Source organism: Melitaea cinxia, chromosome 2 (genome assembly GCF_905220565.1).
Source record: "Melitaea cinxia chromosome 2, ilMelCinx1.1, whole genome shotgun sequence".
NCBI classification, from domain to species: domain Eukaryota; kingdom Metazoa; phylum Arthropoda; class Insecta; order Lepidoptera; family Nymphalidae; genus Melitaea; species Melitaea cinxia.
The window spans coordinates 19,780,553-19,801,665 of NC_059395.1; the positions used below are offsets into that span (position 1 = coordinate 19,780,553).

Consider the following 21,113-nt stretch of genomic DNA (forward strand, 5'->3'; position numbering starts at 1 on the left):
CGACCTTTTTCACGTCACCGTGATCATCGTCGATAGAAAAAATCGCAACAACCTACCTTCCTATGACTTTTCAGAAATGTCACTTCTACCGTGTGTGAATTGTACACGCACACTTTTTTTTTACAAAATGTCATGCTTGTAACATTAAGCTAAATTAAAGAGATCCCAAAAAGAAATAGATCTGCGATGGATTGATAAAATATCATTTACAATCAAAACGCCGTCGAAAACTTACAGAATGTTCTATTTTTATATATAGGTATTACAATTATAATACTAGAAAACTTTGAAACCTTGACAAATCATAATAAAATCCACATCCAAGACAGTAAATTACAGGTTTTAAATATAAATCTAAATCATATAAGGTTTCGGTACCTACACATTAATTGCTTGGATATAATAATATTTACTGATAATTTTCATAAAATTGCCGATGATTTATCGCGTTACAAATTACTAAGTACTTAGCAACAGACTAGTATATTCATAAAAGAATTCACAAAGTGACCTTTCTAAAAGATAACAACTTTGTGTCTATTTCATTATCATACAAACATAGATTATATGCTTTCATTTGATGTACAATGTGGAGTACGAAGATTGTACCGTAATCGCGCGATTGTGGTTTCGATTTCAATATCCGATGCAATCTTCTCGAAATCAACATATAATATCGAATAACGCTATATCTACGCAACAGTTAGTAGTTCAAACCCGACTTCCTCATTTGAGAACGGCACGGACACGATAATTAAACAGTGATAAAATCTACAAACTAGTTCGAATTAGGTTTGTATAGCAAACATCTCACAAAGGAATAGGCCAGCTGTGCGTTTCGTTATTGCTCGATAGTTTCGCGCCGTTTTCGTCAATCGCGAGGGAAAATGGACGCCATCATGCGATTGCATGCCGGCCCTAAATAAAATGTGAAACAAACGCATCGCATTTTTATTGTGGATTTCTAATGTAACTCACGAAAGCGAAATAAAATCATCAATTATTGATACATTTTATAAATACGTTTGTGTTTTTAATGAAGCCATTTTTTAGTTTTCATGTTAAAATGTTAAACGTTTAGAAACTGCCATCTTAAAATATGTTAAAGAAATATATTAAAAACATTACCTTTTCCTTACTTTTTCAATTGTTAGGGGCCTGTTTCTCCGCTTGCTATTTAAGATACCTATTTAACAGAATCACGAATAAAAGTTTATAGTGTAGATACCTAAAAAAAATCCATCGGTTTCACTATATGAATGGCAAATTTCTATTCGAAATTGGGAATCTAAAAGTAGTCTCTAACTAAGGCGAAACATGTCCTAATGGCCTATTCTACTCCCTGCCGTTAAATGTATTCCTAAACAACGTGTAGAATAAAATTTACCCACAAACGGTGAAACAGGCCCTTAGTTGGTAAAAAAAAACGTTTAATTTTTAAATATATGTGGTAAATAATAATTACAAAGTTGTAATGAAACAAGGCCGAGGGTCACGGGCGCTATACAAATAACTGATGTCATTGCTGATTGCAACTATCAATGGGATTATGTTATCCTAGTCTGACTTTGATTTTTACATAATTGCAGAGCAAGAGATAAGATGCAAAAATCAATCAAGATACAAACAATGAAATAAGTTATTCAAATTATTAAAGATAGGAATCGTTGTTTTATTAAATTTTTGTTTTTTTTTTTTATATATAAGTCATTGGTAAAACTACATTAATTTTTTCTATGTATATATTTTCGTATCCTGGCAGTGTAGTGGGTTTAGAAATACCAAACTAGTCTGAGTCTGATGATAAATAAAAATGTAGGTATTTAAAAAGTTGTTATAACAGAACAGCAAGTAATTTAATATGAACTAAAATATTAAATAATATTACGTATGATATCACGAGCATTAGCTAGTATTATATTTATTAAGTAATGTTATAAAGTAGGTATTCAAAAAGCAATAGATTATGACAGATGTTGACTTGCGCTCAACTATGTTTTTCATGAAACATAAAATATTCTTTTACAAGAAGTATAAATATAAAATTAAGCTACAACACATCAGAAACCTATAATACTAAAATGACATATTGAAGTTAAAAAGAACAAACATGTTGTAACTTGCACAAAACATGCAAGGCGACAAATAATAGCGATTGCACATGCGTTGACTTTTCCTCGTAACTCAGTGACCTAAAATTCTTGAAAATCTCAAGACTTGACAGTCAGCGGTAAAAGTGGTAACCTAAGATTAATACACAGATATTAAGCGTCACGTAGGCATCGTACGTAATACGTATAATAAAAATGTAACAGGTCGCTGTCTGTACATTTAAGATATATGAAAAAAAAAATATTATTGGGACCTTTATCAACGCAGATAGCACCCAAAACAATGATCGTCAGAATTTTTGTCTGTTTGTCTGTGCGTTTGTGCATGCTAATCTCAGAAACGGCTAATCTTAGCTTAACATTTAGTGTATGTTTCAAGTCAATCAGTTCATAAATAAAAAAATAATGCCAATTTAAGGAATCACATTGAACATGTAAGGTCACTATTCTACGCGGATGAAGTCACGAGCACAGCTAGTACTCAATAAAAATAAAAAATATTAGCTACCAAAAAAAAATATATAAAAAAGTGTGTGTGTGTGTGTGTACTTATATATGCATACACAATGCACGTAAGAAGTTATACTTTATTGGCTAGCTTTGCGTTGCTAACTTCTTCGTTGACTAGCTAACTTCAGGGTGTCGGTTTTTTGCTACAGTGTGCGCGCGCATCGTAAAAATTTACTCACATCATTTTTCCTTTTTTTGTTGTTATTATTATTATTATTATTTCTCGCTTGTTTCTTTTTCTTTTATGTTATTTGTATTGTTTTTGGTTGTACAATAAAGTATATTTGTATTTGTATTCCCTAACGCGCGAAAAGAAGTATAACTTTAAAAACTTATAACAAAATTGTTCTTCATAAATAACCGATAAATAAAACGACTAGCTACTGCTTAGTAGAATGAGACTTCTATCTATATTCAGGGGTTCGTAGCACACCACAAAAATACAAACGGATAGATAACAACAAAAAACTATATGTCCTATACAAGTATTTACCTAAAACTGGGGTCGATTACGCTACCACAAGAACGATTGCCAGTTGCAGTAACTATGCACTCGTATCGTATAGCACCTATTGGTACTTAGGGTATTTTTCCAACAAGTTTCATCAAGGATTTTAAGTCCCCTAACATAAATTAGGTACTATAAAAATTTATCACATTCATATTTATTTAGAATTTATACTAGTTATGCAACAATGCAAAATTAAGTTATTAAAGAAAAGGTATGCTAGTCTAACCCGCCACGATCCTCCACGGCGGATTATCAGACATATAATTACATAATATTCAGAATTTCCCGCCCAACATTCATTGCCTCACGATATTTCTCTACAAAACCACAACCATCAATACAAGGAGAATAAATACACAAAACTTAACTAAATATTGTGTAACTTAACTAAGTATTGTATAAATATTGTTGTGTGGCTACGGCACTAAAGAATTTAGCCACCCCTTCTCTTCCCGTGGGTGTCGTAAGAGGCGACTAAGGGATAACAAGGTTCCACAACCACCTTGGAACTTAAGAAGCCGACCGATGGCGGGATAACCATCCAACTGCTGGCTTTGAAATACACAGGCCGAAGACGGGCAGCAGCGTCTTCGGTGCGACAAAGCCAGTACTGCGGTCACCAACCCGCCTGCCCAGCGTGGTGACTATGGCAAAACACATGAGTTCACGTTATTTTTGGCGTAAACTTGTGGAGGCCTATGTCCAGCAGTGGACTGTATAGGCTGTAATGTATGTAATGTAACTAAATATACTAGATGTTACAAAGTTATCTAGAATAGCGATACTTCTATAGAAGGTATCAATTCTCTACATCGAAAAAAAAAATATTGGTAGGCTGTATATAATCGGTCCTTATTTAAAAATCGTAATTTTTAAATTTCTGTTTGTATATAGACCGCGCATCACATCGAAAAAAACTAATGACCAAAAAGAATCTACAGATCAATGAACCTATATTCATGAAAAAGGCAATAATAGTTTAAAATTCGTTCGTTAAAATTCAGAAACTAGCTAATTTTACAAACCGTATAACTGTACAGAATACTGAATACGTTTAAAAATGGAATGAATAAAAAAAATCAATTACCGCCAAATCGTACTAAGCATCAATCAATCATTCATTCAACGAGCGACAAATTGAGTGAGAGTCGGTGATATCGAGTAATAAAGATACGGTGTCGTTCATTCCTAATTATTTCATTCACACGGTTGGACCGATCGCACGCGTTGAAGTCGTACAACTGACTGGGTGGCCTGAGCTCACCAGGCTATCGGATATTCTTTGACATGTCATTCAATTATAAGCATTTACCATTTACATTGTAATACAATTTTGTATTTTAGCTTCTACTACGAAATAATAACATTTTTTTTTTAATTTTTGATACAATAATAATAAAATCAGTTATTACGTGGGGTTTTACTACAAACGCTATTACATTCCAGTATCATCTTGTGTTTCTTCTATTATAAAAGTGCAATGCCATCAAGCAATCTTCACGCTAATAGTAAACGTATTGACGTTAGAGTACAATGCTAAATACTCATCAAGTTGGTAAAGGCGTTGATTATTTGTATGTTTTTGTTAATCAATAATTAGCAAACACTCAATGATTCAGTGTTTTGTTTCTCGCTCCGATTACTCTAGGAGTATGGTGTAGATTTTGATATAATAATGAAATATAGAAATACAAACAGTATTTTGACAGAATGTCTGTCGGATCATCTGATTATTGATTACGACTTATCTTAGTTTTAGGCAAGTTAGTTTATTTAAGGCAACATTATGATATACGTAATGCCGCCTGCTTATAAAATCGCTTATATACTTGTTCAGTGGACTATAACATAGTTTTACTTAAAGACAATGGAGCAGGTTTTTATACCATCAGGACATTTCACGCATGGAGACCCTACGGGCCGTTTATCCCGGCCGGGGGGAACGACCGTCGGTGACACAGAGCCAGCGTTGAACGGCCTAGAATGACCTCGCGCGTGACCTGGGGTACAGTGACGTACGCACGTGGGAAAGGGTTATTAACAGTACTTACTCTGCTTTCAGACTTACTATTCATTACTCGACTTGAAAATGAATCTATGATATTAGGGAACTAAAACAAAATCGGACTTATCCTACTCCTTATTCCGTTTTTTTTTTTTTTTTGTTTTGCTTCTGTATGGTACAGATTTTATTTATTAAGATTTACAATATTTACTTCTATCGGGTTATATATACCGGGTTATATACAATATTTACTTATACGTAATGTATACATACGTAATAAGTGGACAATAACTATAACAGACTTGACTGGGAAATGGTTCCTAAAATCTCGTACTCTGGTGTTCCAATTCCTTACTGTGATAAAGTTAGGAATTTAGGGCTCATTATGGATTACAATTTGTCATGGGCAGCTCATGTCAGCGAGGTCAGCAGAAGAATACACTACACATTTCACTCTCTCAAGCGTCTCCAATATTTTCTTCCTTTCCAAACCAAAATTATGCTTGTGCAAACCCTTCTACTGCGTATCCTTGATTATGCTGATGTATGCTACCTGGATGTGACTGAGGAGCTACTTACAAAGTTAGAACGACTCCAAAATCTTGCCATAAGATTCATTTTTGGCCTGCGAAAATTTGATCGCATCACTCACTTTCGTGCTCAGTTAAAATGGCTCCCCATTCGTCTTCGGCGTGATATGCACATCCTTTCCACTCTCTTTAATATCCTTCATGATCCAAATGCTCCATCGTATCTTCGATCGCGATTTCACCTACTGCCCTCTCCTACTCGTTCCAGGCGCCCTGGCATTACAGCTAAGCTAGACATACCGAAATGTAATACAAAATTTAAGTTAAATTCTTATTCGGTACGCGCTTCCATACTATGGAACAAACTCCCAAGAGTCGTCAAAACTAGTCCTTCCCTTGTTTCCTTTAAATATAAATTAAAGAAACACTTGCTTTCACTAGCTAATGTGTAATCATCTGTATATTATAGAATATGTATTTACTTATATATTATAGTGAGTATGTATATGTTTATGTATACGATAAGTATATTTGTAATTTGGTATGTATCTTTATATGTATTTGTTAGTATGTAGTATGTTATAAAGTATATAATAATAATTGACTAAAATACAAATACTATTTAAATACATCTAGAGCGTGATTATTTGTAAAACTAATTTGACCCTTAAAATCGCATTTATAATTTAACTAAGATAAGGAAATTCTTAATTTTACTACACATTATAAAGTCTTTACAGCAGCAATGAGAACATCTGTAAACTATTATAACACTTGACACGAGAATGACATTTGTTAATGATTTCATAAATTTATAACTGATTTGATATTACGAAAAACCATTTACTTTATAAAAAAAAAAAAACAAGTCTATGGATGTATGAGAAAGTTTTGGCTATGAAACATCTCATTTATTTATGAATTATAAGAGAGAAGAAGTTTTAATAAACTAGTCAGAAACCGCGGTAGTCTTAACTAGACTCAAATATCAACAACTGTTCACTTTTCAACTGTTTTTAAAGCTTTCATTACATTAACTTATTAATTATGTACTACGTTTGATAAAAAATATTGCAAAAAACACCTACAGCTCACATAAGTTCACGCAAATCAATTTTTTACACCAACTAAAACAGCAGATTGACAAGCATGTGTATAGTTACAGTTAAAGAATAAAAAACATATGCAAATTATTATCTATTCTTTCTGATGACTGCACAACCTCACATACTAAGGGAGCTCAACTGTTATGTTATAACTGTACAAAAAGGGTGAAAATTATAATTTGCATTTGTATTGGCGTAAAGGTTATGGCTTGTTGGTCGTCAGATCAATGAGTATGAAATGCTAATTTGTGTAGAACTAAATGAAACATGTTTAAAGAAAAATTATTTTAATAAAGACTCTTATCACGTAATAATATTAATATTTTTAAATACCGCTTAATTCAATTCTGTCTTCAAGTAGTTTTGAACCTCCCAAAAAGAAGGGTGTTACAAGTTTGATGACAATTGTTGTCATTATGTCTGTGGCATTGTAACACTTGTATAGATTGACCGATTTTGATGTATTTTTTAAATGTCAAACCCATAATTTAATGTCATTCCTTTGCGGTGGAGCTTAATTATGTTTGATAAATTGATCCAAAAGTTTAGAGGATCAGAGGATGGGAGAGTATCAGCCCTTTTTTTTAAATGATCTTATAAGTATTTTATCTTTTTTTAAATTATATCAAGAAAAACTCTACCAAAAATTATATCTATGTACATATGGCTGATGCGTATTGTATATGTCACTAGCTAAAAAACTGGACCTGCGGCTGCAGTTTGCTAGGATTCTGCTTTCATGCAGGTTTGATTTTCGCGATTTCGGGTATATTTTAAGAATGTATTATACAAAACTATAATATAGTACATTCTATAACTAAATATTTCACTTAAGCCTTTCGCAGTCTACTGCTGGCCATAAGCCTCCCCAAGTTGGGCAGGCAGGTTGGTGACCACAGGGCTGGCTTTGTCGCATCGAAGATGCTGCCCGTCTTCGGCCTGTGTATTTTAAAGCCAGCAGTTGGATGGTTATCCCGCCATCGGTCAGCTTTTTAAGTTCCAAGGTGGTAGTGGAACTGTGTTATCCCTTAGTCACCTTTTACGACACCCACCGGAAGAGTGGGGGGGCTATATTCTTCACTGCCGTAACCACACAACAGTAAATACTAAAAATAGGTAAATCAGTCACCTATTAACTATAATTAAGTTGCCTACCTTGCGAATAGATGCCCATGAGTAAGTTAAAATGTGTTACGTTTATTAACTTAACATACTATATTTATTGACTATATTTAATTTTGACATTAATAGCTATAGTTCAACACCTTTGAATCACAAGTTGATGTTTCATAGGCCTTTTTATTTTTTGATACATAAGCTACGGTATATATAACATGATCTGATATCACAGCTAAAATAACTAATAATAATAAAATTTATGATGACAAACAAATGAAGTAATTTTACCGCTAATAATAATATTACTACAAATAGTTATTTTGTCAAAACTATGACAAAACTCCGTTGACCTTCCTATTGGATATTTCTAGAAAAATAATATATCACTCATATTATTAAACCAATACAAACAGAAATCAGATTAAAAAATAAACTTATACTTAAATTAAAATATTACTTTTTATTTCATTTGTTACTATATTATTTTTTGTTTATAATTTTTTTTAAACATAGCGTTTATTCAGTACTCTTTAAAATATAAGCATATAAAGTCGCAATAATAAATCTTACTTATCATTACATAGATTATAAAACAAAGTCGCTTCCCACTGTCTGTATGCTTAGATCTTTAAAACTACACAATGGATTTTGATGCTGTTTTCTTTAGTAAATAGATTCCAGCGGAAGGTTAATATGTATAATACATGCATAATATAGTAGAGGAACACTGATAGTTTTTGTAAGCGTGCGAAGTCGGGGCGGGTCGCTAGTTACTTATAAGACATAATCACAATTAATACATTTAAGTTAGTATAATTGTATTTACCAAATAGTCATTTATTGATCCTTACGAGATGATATAACCATTTTAAACAAATAAAAGTAAAGCAGAGAAATTGTATAACCTAAGAAAACAACATAACCTCAAACATACCTTCATACTTAGCGAAACGTTGCTTGTTCTTTTCCTCTAATAATCTCTCCTCTTCCTCCTTCTTTCTTTTCTTCTCTTCTTCACGTTTCTGAACTAATTCGTGCTTTCCCACAGGTATTATAGAGGATTGATTTAAACTTTCATACTTTAAAGCAGTTTCGAATTGTTGCAAATTTTCGTATAGAGGTGCATTTTCGACAGGCACCTTCGGTTTTTCCGCGTAAAGAACTTTATGAGGGTCAAATTTAGAACTACAAGGTCCTATTTCGGACTCAGATGACGATTCTGAGGACATTTTATTAGTATTTATAGTTTAATCAGAAACAAAAACAAACACTTGAAGTATTTTTGGCAGCGGTTCTGTCAACCAGCAGCTGTCAAAGTCATTTCGTTTGCGTTTCGTTATTGTTTAAGTCGTAAAATTTTTAGAATTGTGTAACAATAAACTTACTTATTTTAAGCTAATTCAAGTTACATTCGTTAAAACGATTTTTATATATATTTTTTAACTAATAATGATCATAGCTTTATTTGTTTGTCTTTCAGAACTTTCAAAGAAGATTCTATTTTTATTACGAAATCTTATTTTTGTTTCATTGTATAAACAAAATAATAAATAATTGTCGAATGTTGAATTATTCATAGAAACAAACAAACAAGCAAATAAGTATACAAAAAAAAACGTTCATAAGTTGTTAGACTTGAAAACATGTTTTTATACTGACATTGCAGTCATAGCGATCTCGTGATAGAATGTTGAAGGCTCTTCCTAACTTTAATAATGTTTTTAATTGCAGTTATTATGAAAGAATTAATGCGTTATACTAGAATAACTTGCTTTGATTTTATATTATTTTAAACACGTTAAATAAAATGAATCCAGAATTACTATCACTATTCGCTAACAGATGGCGCTGAGGAAAAATATTATCAAGTTATAATTCCAATACATGTAAATAATGCGTATAATGATGTAGTTTGTTGATATTCTGAATAAGTTTGATTTTATCTCGATATGTCAAACTCATTGCCAATGTTGCGATAGTACACAACAAGGTCTTCATAGTCGCATGTAGTAGGAAGTAATTGAATCAAGGTCGACTAGAGTCTATCTAATATTTTACAAGCTAAAGGAGAAAATATGAAATATAAAGACAACGTTACTAATAGGATATTATTATTTTTAATATAAATGATACAAATATGCAACGGTATAAAATAAAAAATTTATTATGAGAAGTTGTAAGCCAGTTATGTACATTTTCGTGCCTTTGTAAAAATGTATTGTTGTCCTATTTTGGGGTTTAATCTCTTAGAAAAATCCGAAATAATATTTTTTTCTTTTGAATACTTGATAACATATATAGTTGATAAAAAATATATATCGGTTTAATTTTAAATAGTATCCATAATACATTACATAACGAGCTACTTGCATGTGCTGTAAGCGACTCGGTCGCTATGACAACCTCAATGAACACCGAGTCAACGATCTAGTCACGCTATAAATTTCATTTCACTTTTCAAGTTTTCACCGCGACGATATATGGCCAGTATTAAGAAACAGATATGAAAATTTAATTTTTTTATTCTTAACGCGAACTCGATCCATTACATAATAAACTTTCATGTTCGATGTTATTCGACGACTTATCTCTACGATGCAGACAACTCACGATTATCATTTGAATATGAAAATTGATACTTAGTACAAAATGCATACAGGAAAGATAACATTTATTATATAACTAGTGACTCGCTCCGGCTTCGCACGGGTATAAAATATAATTATAGCCTATGTCATTCACTGAAAAAATGATTAAAATCGATCCAGTAGTTTTGATTTATTCATTACTGCCCGTGGCCCGCACGCGCTAACTTTAGAGTAAAAGCCGGCCGGAACCGCGGCAAACGCCATATACCGCAATTTTTAAATCTGTAATATCTTCGAAAATATTCATTAAAATCATATGCTGTAAAGGGCCATATAGATCTATATTAAATCAACAATATAATTAAGGTATTTAATTAGATAAGGATTAATGCTGTATTGGTTAAAATCGCTTTGAAAATTAGTCATTATTTGTCGTAAAATGTAAATGACAAAAAAATGTTATTGTAGGATATCCATAAGAGGTACACATATACAGTAGCGTTTTCTGTAGACCTTTTCAACATGTACAATACTTAGTACATTATTTTGATAAATCTCGTAGGGTTCAGGCTGCGTTTGCAATGTAAGCGGAAAAAATGTAATTATTTACGACATCACATTAGAAACCTCAAAAATAACAATATTTCTTCAGTATTTAATGGATATTATTATACATATATACCTACATCTTCAATCACTCTATGTATTAAAAAAAACCGCATCAAAATCCTTTGCGTAGTTTTAAAGATTTAAGCATACATAGGGACATAGGGACATAGGAACAGAGAAAGCGACTTTGTTTTATATAGTATATAGTGATATTTTTTGCATAATTAATAAGCAAACTATTATTACTATTAACAATATAGTATTAGTTTAAGATTAAAGAAAAACAAATAAAAAATAGAATCAACTCTATCATTAAAAAGTCAATTCACATAATCACATCATTAATTTGCATTGTAAAGTTGTCCTAAAAAAACGAAAATGTATCGCAATTAAATTGTTACGCAAGTAATTAAACTGTAATTAATCGTAACAATGGTGAAGAAAGTATCTAGGAAGCACTTAGAAAACAAAAGTCGATCTTGTACGCCAGTGTAATTACAGAGAGAGAGGCCGCACAATGTGCACAGGACAGTTTTTGCTCTACCCATGTTATGTCATTGTTATTTGTTCATTTGTGTTTTTGTACCTTGAATTTAGAGTACTTTCCGCATATTATTATCAAACATTAGTTTTTCCTATTATGACATTGGTCGTGACTACTTTTACTAATATTCAAATTCAACATTTAACATCATAACCTTAGTGTGTAAGATTCCTTATTACAATCTAGTAATAACTATTTTTTAACCGATTTCAAAAAAGGAGGAGGTTACTCAATTCGACCGTATATATATATGTTCGAGGATAACTTCTTCGCTTATGAACCGATTTTAATAATTCTTTTTTTGTTAGAAAGGAGATATCCCTGATGTGGTACCGTGATAAGGAAACCAAGGATTTGATGATCCCAGAGAAATCAAGGGAAACTCGAAAATCCGCATAACTTTTTACTGGGTGTACTGATTTAGTGTATAATTTTTAATCTAATGGAAAGCCGACGTTTATCATGTGGTCACATTTAAATTCCATCGAGATCTGATTACAACTTTTGGATTAATCTTCGATAATGCGTATTTAATATAATTGAAGTCGGTTTTATTTCATTTGCCTGCAAACACAATTATTGTCATAACTATTTACTACAATTATAAAATTTGCTTACAGAGAAGCGCGCGCGCAACTGGCGTAGAAGCGTCACGCTGCCTCTATGCCGCAGCGACGCAGGTTCGACATACATCGGGACGTTGCCAGGTGAACTCGTAACACATTAGTTGAATAGCCTATTTTTTATCCATAACAGTCTTAATATAAATGAAGTTTCTATAATATTCACTTTTTGTCTATGTCAAGAGCAAATTTGCGAAGTCATTTCATGTAAATTCGTTTTCATTATGTAGTCTTATTTTTATTCATAAAAAGATTAGGTCGTTATCTTTGAAATGCGTGAGAGCCTACTCTTATTTTTTTCGCAGGTCGCTGTTGAAGAGGAGTGGATTGTTGGGAGTGAGGTAACCTGGCCGGAGAGCCAAGCCAACGAACATACCGTCATGTGTTCCTCTAAGCACCTAAACGTCACATAATAACATACATCGAATAATGTACGTTCCGTCCAAACACTGCCAAACAATTAAAACGAATTTATTAGTGTGTAGTAAAAGTTGTTGATCGCGTGCGCGTGTGTTGTGTTAGTGTAAGAGCGCCATCTGGCGATCGAGCCGCGCAAGGTGGCGGGGACGCATGCGCCGTCGGTGCCGGCGTTGGCGATGCCCTTTATTGAAGACGAATGGTGGTCAGCGGAGAATGAGAGCAGAATGGTCGATCTTTCCAATTGCCTCCAGGTATTACTTATAAAGATAATTATTTATTAAAGCCTACTTAAAAATACATAGAAATTCCCGTTTAAATAAATCGCTATTAATTATGATACGCTTCAGCCTGCAATATCCCACTACCACGGCATAGGCTTCTTTCTTCATGTAGGAGAAGGATCAGAGCTTAATCCAACACGCTGCTCCAATGCGGGTTGGTGGATATATTCCCTACTACAAGTAACGATCGCTGTCAGGTGTACATGATAACAACCGGGACCGACGGCTTAACGTGCTCTCCGAGGCACGGTGGGGAGACCCACAAGGACTGCACAAGCACCCAGACCACGCCAAATACCTGTATGGCTAATACAAATGTTTATCATGTGTGGGGATCGAACCCGCAACCGCCAGCGCAACAGGTACAATCAATGGCTGTGACCGTTGCGCCAACGCGGCGTGTTATTAATTATGATAAGCAGAGGATAAAACTTAACAGGTAGTGAGGTAGTTCTTTTACTTTTCCAATAATCCATTATTTGATATGTATCCTGTTACAACAACTACTGATAAATTTTATAAAAGAAAATATTTCTGCTCTTTTCTTCAGATTTCACATTTAAAATTAAAAGTGTATTAAAACTACCATAATATAAAATTAACAATCACAATATTATGTTTTAAATTGCATTTTAATTCATAATACCGTTCGTACTTTCAGGACGCGGTAACCGCGAGTGGACAAAGTGCGACCCAATTGCAACTACAAATGGCGACATCTCTCGGCGAGTTATCGCAAGCAGAGCTGTCTAACTACGTTGGTGGGCTCACACTAGAAGCGGACGGCTCTGAAGCTGCCGATCCTGATGACATACTGAAACAGTTGGGAGAGACCGCTTTTGATAATTTTGACACGTTTTTTACTGATTTGACCAATGCCACTGCCTCATCTGCGCCGCCTATTGAAATAAAGGTGTGTTAAAATTTTAATAATATGTTTACGTTTACGTGCCTAATGCCGTCTAAATAAATGTAATAATGCTGTTAACACCTACCCGCTAACTTCAGTCTCCTGAACAAGACATTCGTAGATAATGTCGAAATATCGAGTTTCGTAAAATAAAATTATTTTTTTTTTAATAATTTTGGTAATCAAAATAACCATGTTAATTTAAAATCTTATAAATAATATTTTTTTTTTATATTTAACAAAGTCGGCAAATAAGCATACGACTCATCTGATGGTAAGCGATTAACGTAGCTTATTGACATCTGCAAAACCAGAAGCATCGCAAGCGCGTTGCTGATCCTACCCCCAATTCCTCCCAAGAGCTCTGGTCACCTTACAGGAACACAACACTGCTTGAAAGCAGTACAGTATTATTTAGCTGTGATCTTCTGTAAGGTTGTACTACCCCAGTTGGGCTGCTTTTTGAGCAGAAAATTTCCTGCTGTGCCTTACCTCAGTTGAAAATATTTTTCTATAATAGAAAAATAACAAAAAAAAATATTTTGTTTTTTCAGCAAGAAGAAAACAATAACATATCGCCAACGTCGGGGAACCAGCTTCAAAATTCATATTATCAACAAAATAATCAACAATCTTTACCAAATAATGGACAACAACGCTTGCAACAACTGTTGAGGTCCGGTACAAGCGCCATCAATCATGCGGTGGCGAATAACATTAACAACGGACGCTATAATATTGCGTCCGCAAACCCCTTGCTCGCTGAAAAATTGGCAGCGACATCTAGTGGCATAAAGCAAGAGCCAATGAGTTCCGATTACAATGGAACGAGTATGAACTATGGAAATGCGTCGCCGATGCAACGGGTGCCAAGTGGGAAACCTCAGGTGCACGATGCTGGTGGAGGAAAAGGTAAGATTAACAAATAATACAATTTAAAATAATAAAATTAGTAACTACAACGATATTCGCCAGTACGACTATGACATCTAGCGTTCGATACTTGACTTTATTCATTCTTTAATTATTCCACTGTACAATAGATGGCACTATGTATGATGTTTGTAATAGACAGCAGCTATGTTCAACGCTTAGCCGATAGATGTCGCATGATGTCGTCCCAAACATATCTTGTGCAATTTGCAACAAGTTTTATGTTTTACGATGCAGTTTTCTCTTAATCAACTTTCAATTTCCGCTCAAGGAAGTACAATTTTCCTTTCGTGATAACCACCGATACCCGCTTTTACCAAGTCAGCGTTAGCTATAAGCTAGTAGAAAGTTTTATGATTATTAATATGACTATTATTTATTTAGGTTTACCACAGCCATGTTTTTGAGTTAAAGAGCTTTAAATGGGTTATTTGATATAATAAAAAATACTAGTTAATTTAGTTTCTTAAATAGAATTTTAGTTTATAAATTTAATTTGAAATTAACTGACGAATCTCCATATCCTTTGGTCACGCCAATACTTGAGAATGACTTTACCGATTTGATTCATCAGTTTCTAAGGTTTCCTACTATTGTGTAGAAAATATTCTTACGAGAGTAAAAATTAAAAATATTGCGCAAAAAATTACGACGAATTAAACTTCACGTTCGACAGCCCCCAATACCGAGAGCCATAATGGCTAGGCTACCTTTTAATCAACAGGACAATTTCCATCGGTTAGTCTGGTTTTAGGTTTGAATATAAATTAACATACTTATGTTATGGACAACACAATCTGATATAATCATGTCTTGTATATTTATTTCCCATTACTCGTGGCGCCCCCCGCGGCCGGAAGAGAAACCTGATAAGGCTAACGTGACTTTCTCTACATCGCCTATCTCTATCTTGTAATTTAGTTAACTGCCTGTCTTCTTAACTGTCCATTTATTTCGATAATAAACCTCTTTGCGTTAATGGATCTAGAAAACACAAGCTGAAGTAATTACTAATCTGTCAACTTCATTAAAAAGTAATTACGTAGTTAAATAATAATAATAATAATATTTAACAGGTGTTAAAGTATACCTACAATTTAAATTTTCATTAATATTTCTTTTAATCTTTAGAGGTTAGTAAAGTTTAACAAATATTTTTAATAATTTATTTATTTATCTTTTACTGTTACCCACATGTTACTACGACATGTAACTAACAAACGGTTTAACCAACTTGCTACTGTACATTAACTTTATAGTTAAGTGATTAATTATTTATTAATATATTTGAAATAATTTTATCAACTGATTCAACAATAAAGTGTATATACATTAAAATAACAAAACAGACCTACTTAAAACTTATAGAACGGGTACGTTATGGTCCGAGAGCTCGCAATGAATTTCGGGAAAGTCCTTCTGGCAAGCTGGAATTATGAAAAAATATAATTTTGTCAATTGGCGAATCTAGTCCTGCCAATCTAATAGAGTGTTAGCGGTTATTTTACTACAACGCAGCGTATAACATATGCAAAAAATAACAAGGATATATTTATGGCAACTTGAGTTTTTTATCATTTAATTTAGTATTTATAGAATATAAAAAAAAAACCCAGACATTTTTGTCGGTTATAAAGTATTACTAAACCTCTTCCAAAATATTTTATTACAAATCAATTAAAATTATATTAAATTTTAAAAATATACTTCTAGCAATCTGAAATTTTAATCACGTATCTATTGGGTAATTTCAATAATATCTGCAAATCGCCAGACAAATTATGCAGTTTTAAACAGATCCCGGACTTGAATAAAGTTGTCGAAAATATATTTTTTCACAATTTCAGCTTGCCAAAATGACCATTCCGAAATTCCTTGCGAGCTCTCGGATTATTATTCGTTAATCCATTACCATTACCATATACAAAAATAGCAGCAGTTAATTACTTAATAACGTGATGGCATATTTAAGTTCATTTTAGGCGTAGGTCCGATTACTTAAATATTGATTACATAAAAAAAAATGTATTTGTACGCACATATCCCAGTGACTCAGTGATAGTAAATATTGTAACTTTTTAGGCCTAAATATATCACGTTACGACGCATCAGAATTGCGCAGGAACTAAAAAAGCTCGTCTATTCAATGATGAATATATTAGCAGTTACAATAAAAAGTTTTTTTTTTACTAAGATAGTTATTTTAAGTGCCTTAACTTCGTTTTTGTTCACCAAATCTCAAGGGTAGCCACTTATAAACCCCCAAGAGAGTATACGTACATCAAATCCCCGATATTTGACTTCTGAAGCGGAACTTTTTATTCGTAAATGTGAAAAACACTTGAACAAAAATATTATTGAAATGTGTATATAATAAGTGTATAATTAAGTTACAAAACGAGATATCTATTTATTTAAAATCACTAAATTTTTAAGTTATCAATCGATTTTAATATAAGTACTTTTTTACTGAAGACGTTTCTTTATCCAAAACTATATTTATACGACTAATACAGTAACACTTAAGTGTAACTAAAACTATATTCGTCTGTCGATTTTTCTGTCTGTCTTGGACGCGCATCACGCTGTAACAACAGAACAAATTTGAACAAAAAAAAAAGTGGATACTACAAGTTGAGTCACTGGATTTTTATCACGAAATTTTTTTAAATTAATTTTGATTGTTACCACAAATTCGCTGATTTAAGTTATGCTTAAAGGAAAAAACTATTATTTCATTCGAATTATTTCCGAAGCCGATTTCCTAGTATTGAACGATTCTCATTAATATCTGAGAAACAATATATGGGACACGGTGTCAAGGTGGCACCGTCATTACGACCTCATTTTGATAACGAAACTGTGACGCTAATATGTTTTGGGACTTAATTTAAACTACGCTATCCATATTTGCTGATGACCGGAATATGTACATGCTAATCTATATAAATAAAAGTTAAATAGCTTGAGAACGGCTGCATGTATACCGAATCTGTATTATATCTCAATTATGTGAAATAAAAATCGCCCAAATGTATATACGCGTTTAACTTTCGAACGACTGCATCAAATTGTTTTTTTTTTTTTTGTATTCATTGTTGTCAGGACAAGATTTAAATAAAGCAAATAAAATATAGATACATGTATGGAAAAAAAAAAATTGGCAGTGCGTAATTCACCATGTTGTCTAGTATGTAACAACATTTTAACAGTCCATAGGTTTTATATTAAAAGATAGGTAATCGAAAAAAAAATTAGAAAACTCGAGGAAAACGAAAGTAATTACTTAAAGTTTACAGAGAACAACTTTTGAGTTAGGTAGCCTGTCTATTTTGTACAAAAAAGAGTAACTTTGTCTGTCACTCTAAACCTACAAAAGCTCTGCAAACAATTTGTAAGTTTTTCCAGACTGTGTAAATTTTTATTTCTTTCGGAAATACGCTACCTAATATTTATTGCTTTTTAACCGACTTCCAAAAAAAGGAGGAGGCTCTCGATTCGATTGTATTATTTTTATGTCATCACTTCAGCCCATCGCAGTCCACTGCTGGACATGGGCCTCCACAAGTTCGCGCCAAAAATGACGTGAACTCATGTGTGTTGCCCATAGTCACCGCGCTGGGCAGGCTGGTTGGTGACCGCTGGGGTGGCTTTGTCGCACCGAAGACGCTGTTGCCCGTTTTCGGCCCGTGTATTTCAAAGCCAGCAGTTGAATAATTATCCCGCCATCGGTCGGCTTTTTTTAAATTCCAAGGTGGTAGTGGAACTGTGTTATCCCTTCGTTGCCTCTAACGACACCCACGGGAAGACTATGGTGGCTCTATTCTTTACTGCCAGATATTTTTTTATGTGTATGTTACCTCAGAACTATTGAGTGGATAGACCGATTTCGATGTTTAATTGAAAGGCGTGTCATGTTGTCCTATTTAAATTGATTTGCGATCTAACAAGTACTTTTTGAGTTATATCTAATAACGCGTATTTAGTTGACAATTTTTTCGTCGACCTACGCTGTATTATACCGCATAACTTTTCACTGGGTTGACCGATTTTAATGATTCTTACGTTTATGTTACTTGACTGTTTTGTCGTCTACCTACGTTGTATTAATATAAACTATTTAACGTTTACTCCTTTGGTAACATAATTACGCCTGTACAAATTGCTTCTATAAACAGCATATTAAATACTATTTACTACTACACGACACGCGACCCACAAAGTTTGTTTGCTACACAAGCACATACATAATGACTATGGGTTTAACACGTCGTTCTTCTCCATCATCAGATAGACTAAACAGTAAATAAAACATGATCAGACTATCAGCGGATATATCATAGAATTGAACAAAATAATTGTACAATATCTGGGAATGCATTCCAGACATTATTCAGTTATATATCAAGAGCTCAAGGCAATGTTATATTTGTCTCTTATAATCACTGTAAATAAATTTCAAGAATTTTAATAAAAAATTAGAACTATATTAGTCATGTCGTCTTAGAAAAAATTACGCTAATTTGTACAAATGAAAAATGATTGTGTCGTCCCCGTGCTACTTTATATCATAATACATATCCTAGAGTCATTACTAATAAATTACAAATTCACAGAGAACTGTGTGCAAGTCGGTCAAACAATTTTAAAGATGGCAACATTCGCTTATACACTAACCTAATAAAAACTTTTCCGTTTTTAATTAAAAATCAAGAATTCATTATTATTATAAACTCAGTATTTTGTATTATAAAATAAGTCAGTAATTGTATTGTAAAATCTTTCTAATATATCGTTGTATAGAAGAGATTGCTATAAAACGACGTAAACTAACGGCCAGTTTCAATATTCTGTCTATCTCTACTTTAGCCTACTAGCGATAGGTTTATGACACTATTTTTATAGAGCTTACGTCAAAACTATATATATAAAGAGATAGATGAAATATCGAACCTGGCCGTCAGTAAATATGAGATAAAAAATGAACTAAGGCAATATTGTCTCTGAAAGAGCGTTTCTTTTTAGACAACATAGAAGCATAGTACTAGACGATATAGTAGCAGTGGTAAGAAAGCATACAATATTTTTTTAATTATGTTCGTGATCATACATTTATAACGCTTCCTTTGAGGTAATAAATTACATAAATAGGCATTTAATATTTATTAAGATATTTCTTAACATTTTTGAATATCATAACAAAAATTGACCGCTCCAGCGGGCCTCGAACCCGCGTCTCCGACTGACCGTGTCGGCGCTCTAGCCAATTAAGCTATGGAACGATGTACCCGCTAGATCGAAATTTTTGATATGATGATTTTTATTTTCGGTTTAAGCGAAATATAAATATAAGAAATATCATATAATATGAGATATTTCTTACACAAAAACATGCGTGCGTCACAAATCAACACATAACTTAATATTGGTATTTGTTGGAATGTTTTATCCATTTGTGAATGAATCATTAGGTAAAACAATAATAAATTTGTTGTTTTCATTCATACGACTCCCAGACGATCTAGCCACAGGCTAAGTTTAAAAAGAGCTCGTGATAAATAATACATTATACATACACAATACAACACAATAATACTTATTAAAAAAAGCAATATGCTTTAATTTTCGTTAAATAAATGTGAAAAAATGATACCAGAGCGGACGCATTTATATAGTGCACTAAAGATAGTGAAAACAAACTATGCTTAAACCAAAAATTATTATTAAAAGTTTTTATATAACTCTGTTATATGTTAGTCTAAACCTAAAGTATAATGAGTCGGTTATATGTTAGTCTAAAATATAATCTTCGAAGGGGATCAATCAATGTTTAATACTAAAAATTTGAGTGTTATATGTTCGCCTATTATCGAAAAAAACTTCGCAACGGTTTGAGCTACGTTGGTTGGACTAACATTAGCAACTTACGTTGTTAAGAGTAATTTAGGCTACTTTAGTTTTACAGAAAGAATTGTGATTTTATACAAAAAACCTTGAATATTTCTAATAAACAATTATATTACTAATAATGTAATGTGATTTAACTCTGTCGTGAAAATACCATAAATTAGTAATTAGACACATAATTTCTCATTAAAAGCTATCTGTATGTATTTGGAATACCGAGTACTTATTAAAATATATTAATTATGATTTTTTTTCTAACTTCTAACTAAACTCTTGCGCTTTTAAAATCATATTTTCCAGAAATTTTACAATTTTCTCCACATTTCTGACTCCACATTACTGAAAATATTTAAAGTAAATAAATAGCCCAATTGGTCCAGCCGTCATCGAGCTTTACTCTTAGCTA

General features: G+C 32.8%; 2 protein-coding genes across 2 annotated transcripts in view; one reads left to right on the top strand and one right to left on the bottom strand.

Moving 5' to 3' along the window:
* The window catches only part of LOC123666571 (U7 snRNA-associated Sm-like protein LSm11), a 41,138-nt gene extending 31,933 nt beyond the window's left edge, over positions 1 to 9,205 (bottom strand). Inside the window, exon 1 of the mRNA XM_045600680.1 lies at positions 8,827 to 9,205. Within this exon, the coding sequence (XP_045456636.1) occupies positions 8,827 to 9,121 (295 nt within the window). The 5' untranslated portion in view covers positions 9,122 to 9,205. The remainder of the gene's footprint in view (positions 1 to 8,826) is intronic.
* Positions 9,206 to 12,852: 3,647 nt separating this feature from the next.
* The window catches only part of LOC123666582 (ecdysone-induced protein 74EF), a 128,616-nt gene continuing 120,355 nt past the window's right edge, over positions 12,853 to 21,113 (top strand). The window contains exons 1-3 of the mRNA XM_045600688.1: positions 12,853 to 12,927; positions 13,619 to 13,870; positions 14,422 to 14,779. Of these exons, the coding sequence (XP_045456644.1) occupies positions 12,853 to 12,927; positions 13,619 to 13,870; positions 14,422 to 14,779 (685 nt within the window). The remainder of the gene's footprint in view (positions 12,928 to 13,618; positions 13,871 to 14,421; positions 14,780 to 21,113) is intronic.